At 49.6% G+C, this 12,505-nt stretch overlaps 1 protein-coding gene across 1 annotated transcript; it reads right to left on the bottom strand.

Annotated features, from left to right (window-relative positions):
- Positions 1-6,861: 6,861 nt before the first annotated feature.
- Positions 6,862-8,450, bottom strand: LOC125520720 (GDSL esterase/lipase At3g09930-like). Its single transcript, XM_048685708.1, has 5 exons — positions 8,396-8,450; positions 7,978-8,214; positions 7,577-7,866; positions 7,208-7,484; positions 6,862-7,106 (listed from the first exon to the last, which is right to left on the bottom strand). The coding sequence occupies exons 1-5, from the start codon at positions 8,448-8,450 to the stop codon at positions 6,862-6,864; spliced, it is 1,104 nt and encodes a 367-aa protein (XP_048541665.1).
- Between the last annotated feature and the right edge of the window lie 4,055 nt (positions 8,451-12,505).

Here is a 12,505-nt window from a genome sequence, read left to right as displayed (position 1 = left end):
TTTGTATGAGGAACTCCTTAAAATAAAAAGTTAAAATCTTGATTGTTTTGTTACCTGCAAGTGTTTCCTGTGAGGTGTGAGTTGCAGGGTTTAGTACATCCAAAGCCATTATTCTTAGAGTGCCTTACTTGACCATGCTCATGCATCCTGTTGTGCATAGCGAAGATAGAATATGATCGTTTGACAGATGAGCTTGTCGTGCCAGATTTACAAGTACTCCCTCCGTCCCAAAATAAGTGTCTCAAGCTTATTACAACTTTGTACTAACATGAGATTTATTTCACTTTCGACTCATTTTACATGGGATTTGTGATGTGTTAAAACTGTTGTTGTTGTGCTTCAGATGCTCGGCTGTGATAGTTTGGTGTTGTCGAGATGGATGGCCTGCAAAAGGGATAAGGCGCCGAAGAGAGAAGAAGTGCACCATGAGAGCCTAGATCAGGAAGCAGTGCGTAAAATGGCGTAAGGCGAGCCAGCGACTTGTGCTTTGTGCTGCGCAAGTGCTAATTGATGAATATGATTGGTGATAGATATTGTTGTGTAGTTTCCTACTTGTTTTGTTTATCGACTGGTAGGAGGTATTACCCCAGTCCCAAATTACATGTTTTAGATTTATCTAGATACAGATGTGTTTAGTGTTACATACATCTATATATATAGACTAATCCAAGACAGGTAATTTGGGACAGAGGGAGTATTGAACTAACTCATGAAGCTCGAGTGTTGAAAATTGATGTCAGATTTCCTCCTCTTGTTTATTTCTTATATTCTGTGTGATGTGAAATTTGTGCATTTCTTATATTCTTGTCATTTCGATGAATCTCGTTGGAATGGAACGCAAGTTGTTCACTCAAGCAGGACTGTCATGAAACATGCACCATATATATTCAAGCTGAGCACAATATCCGGTGGATGATAGAATCTTTCTTGGTTTCTGCAGGCATCTGTTATGACTTCTCTCTAGATCTTGTATGTGTGTTTGCGATAGCAATTTAAATCCATGGCGCTGGTGATTGTGCCATGCTTGTATCTTTTCTAGATCTTGTATGGAGGCCAAACGCCGGAAGAAAAAGGAAAAGAAAAATCGATCTTGTATCATCTTTGTTAGGGCTTGTATGTATGTTTGACTAGCAAAGTTGTGATTTTTTTCAACGCAGGGAGAAACTCATGTTGGTCAATATGTAGTCCGAAGCTATCATTTTCTTTCACAAGACCGTTCAAGTAATTATGGTGCTCGATAGAATAGGAATTAATTTCTGGCCAACCCAAAGTTCCTTCCCTGTGTAAATGTATACATTCATGCCCCTTTTCATCGAACATTTGAAATCATGGGGGTTCACCATGCTCAGAGAATGGAATTTACTCGGGGGTCCAAGTGAAGGAAAAACAATAATTTAGTGCCCACTGGACGAGCTAGTTTTTCTTCCTTTTTAGGCCTCATTCGGTTTGGAGGATTTTCGTAGGAAAAACATAGGAATAAGGATTTCAGAGGAAAATTTCCTATGTATGCATTCGGTTTGTAGGAAATGCGTGCAGGAATTTCTAGGAATACTACTCATTTCCCGTGTTTTTGGAGAAAACTACACATCCACTGAAAGCTCATTTTACGCGTAGGAACAAGGCAAGTCAATTCCTTAGGATGGTAAGTGCCATCCTATCATATTTCTATACTATTCCTAATTCCTACGTTTTGATTTCCTCCAAATCGAATAAGCCCTTAGGGAAACTGGACGAGGTAGGTAAGCCAGCTGGACAGAGATGTAGACACATGCATCTAAAGCCGAACAACTTTGGCACCTCACACAATCGATTTGTTAGTGGGAACTCGCTCGGTGGGTAGGTAGCACGGGATTTCGTGAAGCTGATGGTTTACCGAGCAGACTCTTAATAAACCCCTTTCCTAGAAATATGCGTTTGCTATTATCCTCATCAGCACGCCATTAAACGCTCTAGGGATGCCCATCAGCCATCAAGGGCCTGAGTTGCGCCACCTCACAAATCCGCGGCACCACGGTCACCATGTTTTTTCAAGATCATCTCTATATATACTAAAGACAATCACCTATCTGCGTGCGGGGTGCGTGTGCGACTTATGAACCGGCCAGCCTCGGGAAACTGCCAGCTGGAGAACTGTGCGGATCGTGCCCGATTTGACAACCGGGGCAAACGTCTCAGTGAAGTCAACTCCAGCACGCTGCCGAAAACCACGGTCCACCCAGCGAGCCTTGTAGCGCTCAAGTGTACCATCTGAGCGGGTCTTATGGCGAAAGACCCACTTGCTGATGACATTGGCGCGAGAAGGCCGATGAACCAGTGTCCAGGTACGGTTCCGCTGAAGAGCATCGACTTCTTCCTGCATCGCGGCAAGCCAGTGAGGATCACGAAGGGTTGCGCGAGCGGACGCAGGGATCGGTGACATCTCAGTGGTGGAGGCGGCGAGAAGATACTCGTCGCTGGAGTACCGTAGACTCCGGCGATGAACGCCGGCGCAAGCCCGAGTGATGGGGCGAGATGGCAACTCGGCGACCGACGAGGCGGTCGGCGAAGCAGCCCGCGAGGCCGCCGGCGAGATGGCCGGTGAAGAAGCGGCGCCCGAGGCCACCGAGGCGCTCGCGCCCGAGGCTTCCGAAGCGCCCGTGCCTGCGGCGTAGGGGGCAGCCGAGGCGGGGGCGCCGCCCGAGACAGCTGGCGACGGGGCGTCGCCTGAGGTGGCCGGTGAAGATACCGGCGACGGGGCGGCCGGCGAAGATGCCGACGAAGAAGCCGGTGAAGCAGCAGCTGCCGACGAAGATGCCGGCGAGGCGGGCAATGCCAAGGCCCGTGACGGAGTCGGCGAGGACGTCGTGGGGGCGCGAGTCGCAGCTCGTCCCACGGCGGGAGGACCGCCGAAGCTCGGAGGCGGTCCAAGAATCGAGCGGGGCCGTCCACCTGACGGGGTCGCTGGAGGGCCGCCGGTGGCCGGCGACGACGGGGCGGCGGGAGGTACCTGCTGAAATGGAAACACCGTCTCATCAAAGTAAACGTGTCCAGAGGTGAATACACGATGTGAGACGGGACCGTAGTAGCGGTATCCTTTGGTGTTAGGTGGGTAGCCGAGAAAGATGCAAGCGACTGAGCGAGGTGCAAGCTTATGAGGCGCAGTGGCGGCGATGCTAGGATAGCGGAGACAGCCAAAGATGCGAAGGCCATCATAAGATGGGGGCGCACCAAAGAGGAGATGGTGAGGGGCATAGTTCCAGCGTGGGCGACACGGGCGGATGTTAATGAGGAGGGTAGCGGTGGCGAGAGCGTCCAGCCAAAACCGGGGAGGCACATTAGAGTGAAAGAGTATCATGCGGACGCAGTCATTAAGAGTGCGATGGATACGCTCGGCACGACCATTTTGTTGGGACGTGTAGGGGCAAGTGAGGCGGAAGATAGTGCCGTGGGAGGCTAGAAGGTTACGAACAGCGGCGTTGTCAAAATCTTTTCCGTTGTCAGTTTGTAAAGCAAGGATAGGACGACCGAACTGTGTGGTGGCGTAGGAATAAAATGCGGTGAGTGTGGCAAGAGCGTCGGACTTGCGACGAAGAGGAAATGTCCACACATAATGAGAGAAATCATCTAAGATCACCAAATAGTATAGGTAGCCCGTGTTGCTTGCAACCGGGGATGTCCAAACATCACTATGCAATAATTGAAATAGAAAAGTGGAAATAGTGGTAGATGCGCTAAAGGGAAGATGAACGTGCTTGCCAAGACGACAAGCCTCACAAGCATGGTCGTCGATCTTATTGCATGAGAATGAAAAACTCTTAAGTATTTGACGCAAAGCGGTGGAGTTCGGGTGTCCCAAACAAGCATGCCAAAGGTCGACACATGCGGCGAGGGCGACTGGGGTGGTGGAGGCGGTGGTGGAGGAGTGCACCGGATAGAGCTCGTCAGGACTATCGCAACGGTGAAGGACCATCCGAGTACGGGCGTCCTTCACAGAAAAACCGACATCATCAAATTCAACGGTAATGGAATTGTCACGGGCAAGACGACGAACAAATACAAGGTTCGTAACTAAATCAGGAGACACAGGAACATCAGACATAGTAATAGGTGTAGATGTGGAAGGAAACGAAGCACGACCAACATGTGTGATAGGTAAAGAGGATCCGTTGCCAACGGTGATGCAAGTAGGAGTATGAACCAGAGTGGAGAAGGTTAGAGTACCGGGATGAGATGTCATGTGGACGGTGGCGCCTGAGTCCATGTACCAAGAGCCGCCCGTACCAAGCGCCGGCGGGGACGGGGCCGAGTGCAGGGCGGCCAAGGAAGTAGTGTCCCATGACAGTGAGACCGGCAGCGAGGTAAAGCCGCCGTAGGGCTGAACCGGGACGGGCGGAGTATGTCCGCCGGCCATCGGCATGGCGAGTAGAGCCGCAGAGGCGTCCGGCTGCATCTGGCCAAAGGGAGCGGAGGCGTCCGGCTGCTGCATGGGGTCGAAGCGAGCGGACGCGCCCGGCTGCTGCACGTGGGCGAAGGGAGCAAACACGCTCGCCTGCATGCGTACGTCAGGGGCTGACGCACCCGGCTGTATATGCTGCATGGGCATGACGGGCATGGTGTAGGAACCGTAGATAGAGGAGCCAGGGGAGGCCATAGCAGCGGGGGCCAGCGGCGGCTAGGGCAAGAAAAAGAAAGCGGCGGCGGCCAACCAAGCACACGGGCACGTATAAGCTAGCAAACACCCAGACACACAGCTGGATGGATTCCACGATCTGGATGACTAGCAAGCACCCAGGCACACAGCTAGATGGATTTGACTAGCGATCTAGTTGACTAGCTAGCGATTGGGCCGGGTGAGAAGAAGTGCAGCGATGGCAGGAGGTGCGGCGGCTACGGAGGAAGGTGAGATGCGGCGGCGGCGCGAAGAGGATGGCGCGGCGGCGGCAAGGACCTGCGGCGGCGGCGCTAGAGGAGCGGAAGATAGGGTTAGGATCGACGTGCTAAACTGATACCATGTAGAAGGAAAAAAATAGACTGTGCAACATAATAAAATGATCGGTGCACCAGGCATGTATATATGAGTACAGAAGGGGGGTCACAACATCAATTATACAGAGGAACTAGGAGATGGGCCCAAGACACAATATACACCTACACAATATATTCAACAGAAATGGATGATAATTATTGGTAGTGCATTCAAATAAATGCTAATTTATTGAACATGACATAAGAATCACATATAATAATATATAAAAAGTGAAATCATGGTGACATGTACGTGGATTTACTCCTCCACACACATGTTTCAAACTATATTTATCAATGCACAAAATATACACTGATGTTATTCACTTTTTAGTCTAGTAAACAGAGTCTTTAAAGATGTGAACATGATACATATCTTATAAAAACAGTCGTGTGTAATCTACTTGATCTTGGCATCCAAATTATTTCAAATCTTCTGAGTGTCAATGTACGTAGCAGCTCTTAGCTAATATTCTACACAATCAGCTATGTGTATACACATGGTATAGCTGTCATGGATTTTTTTTTCTTGATTTGACAAGCTGATGTGTACGTGTACAGCCATCCAAAAAAGAGGTGTAGGTATACATAGACTAGATTTTGCCTTGGTCATTGTTCCAAGTCAGAATAAAATTTCGTTTTTTAATACATCAAGTCATTTTTACTTGTAGACATGTCGATGATACACGTTCCTCATAATTTATTAGGTATATAGCAAAATAACTTGTGCAATACAATGTTAATGATTATATTAAAACTAGACCTATAGAGACGTTGTGTCGCACCGTATTGGTTTGGCCCCGTACTGTCTTCGAGTTGTATACACCATAGCCTAAACAACCTTGGTTGACTGACACAGAGCACGAGCAGAACACAGTACCCCTATAAAGACCTCCAAGGGACCGAAAAACAGATCTTGAGATACATGAAGTCACCGCATAAGCGTCGTGGTCGAGGAAATTCGTCTCCCGCTAAATGAAAATTACTAAAAAAACTAGAAGAAACACAATAAATTCAAGAACACATGCCAAGTCAGTTCGCTACAAAAAAGTTAGAACTAACTCCCTACCATCCCCGTGATATTTTATTATATCATTTGCACAAAACAAGGCACGGTATATACATGTATGATTTCACAAAACGTGGAGACAAGATGTAGTTCATACACAAGCAACGCTACTGTATGTATAGTCTAAATAGCTCAATCTAGTGTTTGCATGGTGAAGACGTGAAAGCCGGCCCCGAGCAAACACCTGAGCGAAGATCGATCATTTGGAAGCGTTACCATGCAGTCTTTGAGACGTAAATCTTTTCTGGGACCTCGTCCTAGCTAGCAAACAATGTGCGCAAGGCCTAGACAATTGGTCAATCCAACACCTTTCATCAGCCTTCTTTTCAGTGCCCAACGGCTTCGCCTCGACGAACATGGCCTTCGTTAACATGTGCACCGTGCCGTATAATAGCAACCCCAACATGCACGATGCCATGGGCAGACGAACGAACATGTCTACCGATTAGAGTCTAATCTTACTGACCCTGTCATGAGCTCAAGCCCATGCATATGCATGCACGCTATATCTCACTAAGCCCAAGCACGTTCTCATTTGCTGCTAGATATTCACCCACATATACAACCAATTTTTCAATATCAACTAATATATAGGGGATAAACCATGAGAAAATTAACATCCGTTCATGTCTCATTACATAAAACGCCATCAAAACACAAGGGGAAAAAACTCACAACCTTCTTCCTAAACACGCATGCCATTTATAAAGCTAACCAAAAATATATTGCACCAGCAACTGGCTAGCCATCAAGCTGCCGCATCATGCAACGTAGTTTTTTTAGGCCAATCATGCAACGTAGTCCTCATCAAGAAACTCCATCAAAGGCTGTTGCAGAGCCTTCATTACAGCTTCCCACCCAGCATGTGTTGGGTGTGTCTGGTCCCAGTAGAACATCTTGTCAGGAGTTTCACACAGGTCGTACAAGCGCTTCCCTGAATGGCTACGCTCTCCACAGTACCCTCCCTTATAGGTACTCTCGCAGCACGGGGTCAGTTTGCCCTTGAAATTCTTGGACTCAGCAGACACTCCACCTGCATGCACAAAAACAATTATGCATAGTTACAGAATCAAATTCATACTACATTAGAAACCAGATTTGGCTTACAACATACACGTGGACATGTGTATTTACCAGGGGCATGATTGATGATGTCAGTGAAAGCGGTGTAGAGATCCAGTATGTGAACGTTGTCCCTTTCTTCGAGCATTTGCTTTAGATACTTGTTGTGCACGGATGCGCCATAATTGCCGAGAAGGTCACACGTGGTGTAGTTGTTTGAACTAGTATGCAAAGGCGTGCAGCCAATGGGATGCAAGTTGTTTACTAACACCTTTCTCACACCAAGCATCTGCAGTTGCGCCACATTATCTAGGATCTCAGTCGCCACGTTTCCGACATAAGTATCAAGCTGCGCGCAGGAGAAGTTAATTAGCAAGGTGGAGATCGATATATTAATTGACGGTGTAACTTGTATGTGTGAGTATGCTAGCCACTACTTACATCATCGAAGCTTGTGTAGAAGCCAGTCTCAATGTCGGAGTCGCTCATGTAATCATTGCCGGAGATGGCGATGAGCGCGACGGAGCGGTGAAGCTGATGTGTTGAGATGACCCCGTCCTTGACAAGCCTCTTGAAAGTTTGAACCTGTGCGGCAAGGGTCGGCACCTTCTTGGTCTTCACCTTGAAGACACCAGCGCCGCCAGAAGCAAAGGTTATGCCAGATGAGTCACAAGATTGATCTTCTGTGAGCTCGTACGCTGGAGGGGCTTCATGGAGACCCAACATCCTTGCTGCAAGGACAAGGCAGTAGATGGGAAGGATTATTTTGGATGCATGCACCTAGATGTATAATAAAATTCTCTAGCTAACCAAATACTTGAATAATATTTGAGTACAGGTACCTATAAAATCTGATTGCATCCTGTAGTTGGAGAAGCGTCCGGTCAAAACAGGAGACGTGGCATAATGAGAGTTGAGATAGGAGCCGTAGGGGTAGCTCCATTGGCGCGATGTCTTTTCACCGGTGATGTTGGGACGGTTGCCGTTGTCGACGAAGTCGTCGCCGAAGACGAACATGCTGGACCATTGGTTCCTCGACCCCTGGGCAGAAGGTGTGCCTCGGGCCTCCACGCGAGCAGCTGCAACATGGATCGATCATGTCAGTACGTGCGTGCGTGCATGCTGCAAGAACATGAAGAAGGGGACAAGATTCAAGTGATGTAGTAATATAGCGCTAGCAACAGATATCAAAAAGGAAAATAAGGCGGCACGCTAGCAGCAAACATCTGAAAGAAAGACATGGGGGCAATGCGTGCGTACCATCAAAGAAGACGAGGATGAGGAGAAGACAGACAACAGCCGGCGGAAGCTTCATGGCCGCGAAGCCTGCGAAGGCAGCCGTCCGGCGCCCGGCGAGGAAGCAGATGATGGAGAGGGTGCCGCGGAGGATGGGATTGGATCGTGGCGTGGACGTAGGGCTATATTTATAGGAGGAGGAATGCACGTGTACCTTAGTGTCCTGCTCCTGTTAACTTCGATTCAACTTCTTACCTCTGACGATCAACTTGGAGGAGAAGGCGCATGCGCATGCGCATGTCTTTCACCGACCTTCCTTTTTAAAAAAAATGTCTTTCACCGACCTTATCTCGTTGAAGTTCCAGATTCATCCTCAAGATTCCGCCAAACCTACGAGTCCGCTTGCCCTCCTCACCAGTGAATGCTCCTCACGTACTCATCCGGGTCGTTTTTTCTCCGCGCATACCGAATTTTATGCCCAATGTACCTTCTAGATCGTGGCCCCTCTTTCCAGCCAACACAATGTGGGTTTAAACCCTGTTCCCGAGTACCGAAATATCAAGCTCCTATATAAGGAGCTGTATCCATCGCTGTAAAGTAAGCTTGACACTTTTTCTTTTGTGTGGAAAGTAAGCTTGATACTAATATATAGAAAGAAAAACAGCTTCATGCAAGATTCAATGCCTCTCGCTCCTTCCTCGCTCGTGTTCATAGCTCATCACTATGGCTCGTAGCTCATAGTTCAGGCTAACAATTCGCATCATAGCCTCTCGTAAAGCATGCTAAGGGGCAGTGAAAGGAAACGTGATTAGCATCCTCCAGGATAGCGCAAACCTGTGGTTGAGTTGGTTAGGTGGACAATGGTATCCCCAACCCACCAGGGTTCAAATCCTAGTGCTCGCATTATTCCTGGATTTATTTCAGGATTTCCGGCGATGCGCTTTCAATGGGAGGAGACGTTCCCGTCGATGACGAGGCGCCTACGGTGGCTTCGTAAATCTCAAGATGATATGCCGGCTCAGTCTCTCGGAGGTGCTCATAGGGGTAGGGTGTGCGTGTGTGCGTTCATAGGGATGAGTGTATGCGCGTGTATATGAGCGCTTGTGTCTGTACTGATGCTCAAAAAAAAGGATAGCGCAAACCGTGCAATTCCCGTTGGAGGACCCACTGCGTTTAGCCACGCTGGTAGTGGCCAGGAGACGATTTATTTTAAGAGGGAGACTAGCGATCCATTGCCCCCTAGCTACGTCCAGCAAGGGCCCATAAAGTGAAATTGCCATGGTCTAGGGAGAAAAAAGTTTGCAATTGTCCCAAACTTTTTTTGCTATGGTCCATACGGTGAAGTGCTGTGGTACATAAAACAAATTTGCCATGGTCCATAATAGAGAGAGTTTGACATTTTATGGTCCATAATAGCAAATTTGCCAGGGGTAACCCCTCCACATGATCGAGCCTGCCACCGCGGATCTCAGGGAGGCCCTTCGCTGGGTTGGACGAGGGTGCGTCTCAGGGGGTGGCGTGGGCCGCGTCGCCGGTGGTGGTGCAGGGGCGCATCGCCGGCGGTTGTGCGTACAGCGGCAGGGGTGAAGGCTGCAGCGGCGCGGTTGGTGGGATGAGATGGGCGGCGAAAGAATGGGAGTGAGTGGGGAGAGGGTGCTGGCGGTGGGAAAAAGGAGGGACATGATAAGAGAGTTGCAGGCGTTCACAACAACGCTTTGTTTTTTCGAATGTAAAAAGAAAAAAAATGTGACGTGGCTGATCTCCCTGCTCTAAGATTCGTGATTGAAATCAACAGCTCACGAGACGTTCGGGATGAGATCTTAAGAACCAAACGACAGATTTTTATCGATTCTGTTTTTTTTTCAGAAAGTATTTTCATAATACTATCTGCTCTTCTCCGATTTGTATATTTTCTGTAGGAGTGGAGAGAGTAGTAGATAGGTCCGTACGTTTAAAAGAAAAATACAGTGCTAGTAGTCAAGTTGACTTGAATTGCGCCTTCCAAATTTGATGAAACGATGGCTGTGCTAGGTCTTAAATCAGAGGGGTGGCACGCCTTAAGGTCACATCACACCACACCACACCATCTACGCCTTAAGAGCCTGGTTGTTTTTAGATGCGACCTCACCACGCCTGCCGTCAACTCACACACCAAGCAAGATATGAAACGATCAGGACACGTCCTCCTGTCCATGTTGGTAGCCACGGCACATGCAGCAAAGTCAGGGCAAATAACCAACGTCCCAAATTGTAGCAGGTGCACGTGGATCAAACAAGAAATTAAAGCATGGCATGTTCAGATTAAATGTTGACACAGCTTCTCATGAGGTTGAGCGAAGAAGTAAATGTGCAACAGCGGCACTCCTTCCAGATGGAGAAGGGGCAATTAGTAGCAGCTTGAGTTTGGAGCGGATGATGAGTTACTACCTAGTACCTACTTCCAGTTGGGCCAACGAACCCCATAATCCCATAATGACCTTCCATTGTGTATGTAATGTATTTGCTATAGATGAGTGGAGCAGTTTTAACATGGTCCCTCTTACCCCCTCTTTTCACATGAGAGGTAAGAGTATAAAATAGATCTTAGCCGTTGATCTCATCAATAAATGGCTTGATTGACTCTTACCTTCTTACCTCACATGTAAAAAAAGGAGGTAAGAGGGACCATGTTAAAATTTGCCAGATGAGTGACAAAATTGGCATGGTAAGAAGATAGCTGTTGAGCCAACAACCGGTGAGGGTAGAATATTCCTTTCACTTTGCGACCCAAAGATCTCATAGGCCCTAGCCCCCGCGTCGTCCTCCCCCTAGGGCGACTCGGGCGGAGCCAGAAACCTAGCCGCCGCCGCAAACTCCCTCCTCCTCTCCCTGCGCCGCCTCTGGATGACGCCGCCGGGCTAAGCCCGGGGGCCGTCGGCGGTGGCGGGGGATCTACTCCCTTGCGCGTCTCCGGGGTGGGACGGACCCCAAGGCGTGTGGTGGCGCGATCGATCTGGGATCTGCGGCGCGGCGGATGGCTGCAGGCGGCGGGAGGCCGGCCCGTCCTCGGACGGCGACGGCTTGGCGCGGCGGAGGCCAGGGCTGCGAGCGCTACGGATGGCCCTTTGGGCCGCGGCGGCGGCGGCTGCGGTCGACGGCGGCCGGCTTGGTTGCGGTGGCGTGCATGCTGCCTTCAGATCGGCGACGGGGGCGTGGAGGGCCTGGTGGTCTCATCGGCGGCACCTCCGATCAGATCTGTTCTGACCGGTGAAGCCAGCTATGGTGGTCATCTCTTCCGTCAGAGGTGGTTGGCCTGAGGCTGGGTGTTCGGATCTCGGGATCCGTCATATGGCACCAGCTGCGAGTCGGGGAGACGTAGTTGCCGGTGAAAACCGAGCTGACGGTGGGCGATGGCGGCGTTCCACATCATTACCTTGATGAAGGCATTGTCATGTGACTACCGTCGACCCACTCGTATTGCTCCGGGGGAAACCCTAGGATCTGGTTTCCAGACCAGACGATGGCGGCACTGCGGTGTCGTTTCTCTCTTGGGAGCATCGTTTTGTGGAGCAGCGCTGGAAGTCAGAGACAGGAGGTGGAGCGACTTCGTCCTACACGGAGCTTTGGTGGAGATGTCAAGTCATGCCTGACTGACAGGTGCTACGCTTGGTCATGCCTGGTCGGCAGGTGCTACGCACGACAGATCCACCAAGGGCTTCAAGCTGTGTCGGCTGGGGGTACTTGGTAGCATGACGCTGACGTGTATCAATGGCGATCGCGACGTGTTCAGCTGTTTGCGTGCAGGGAGGAGGTGCCGTTGGGCGCCATGGTGGCGTCGACGATAGCTGGACCGAGCAAGGTTTATGCATCAGTATAGTTCTGAAGATGGAGCGGTGAAAGTTGGCGGCGGCGGCCTCTGAGAGCACGCCGGACCAGTGTGTGCCCCAGAACCGGCAAGTGGCTAGGTTGGGATCTCAGGTTTTAGATGTTAGGCTTGGCTGCGATGTCTGTTTGGTATTAGGCCCAGTCTATCTGCGCCCCTTCATTAACTGGATAGGTGTAGCGACAGTCTGTTGCTTAGACGGCGGCTTTAGTCTTACTGTTGTATGACTTTGTAAGGTCTTGTGAGAATAATTAATAAAGTGGCCGTATGCA

The sequence above is a fragment of the Triticum urartu genome, chromosome 7, assembly GCF_003073215.2.
Source record: "Triticum urartu cultivar G1812 chromosome 7, Tu2.1, whole genome shotgun sequence".
In the NCBI taxonomy this organism is placed as follows: domain Eukaryota; kingdom Viridiplantae; phylum Streptophyta; class Magnoliopsida; order Poales; family Poaceae; genus Triticum; species Triticum urartu.
The sequence above is the reverse complement of the archived record's forward strand: the minus strand, read 5'-3'. Positions and strand labels throughout refer to the sequence as shown.

What these genes read in the sequence shown, in the direction of transcription:
- LOC125520720 (XM_048685708.1), bottom strand. Translation starts at nt 8,450, where the DNA reads ATGAAGCTTCCGCCGGCTGTTGTCTGTCTTCTCCTCATCCTCGTCTTC. An exon ending in CATCCTCGTCTTCTTTGATG is followed by an intron (nt 8,215 to 8,395) that starts GTACGCACGCAT and finishes TCCATGTTGCAG; the next exon opens with CTGCTCGCGTGGAGGCCCGA. An exon ending in GATGCAATCAGATTTTATAG is followed by an intron (nt 7,867 to 7,977) that starts GTACCTGTACTC and finishes TTGTCCTTGCAG; the next exon opens with CAAGGATGTTGGGTCTCCAT.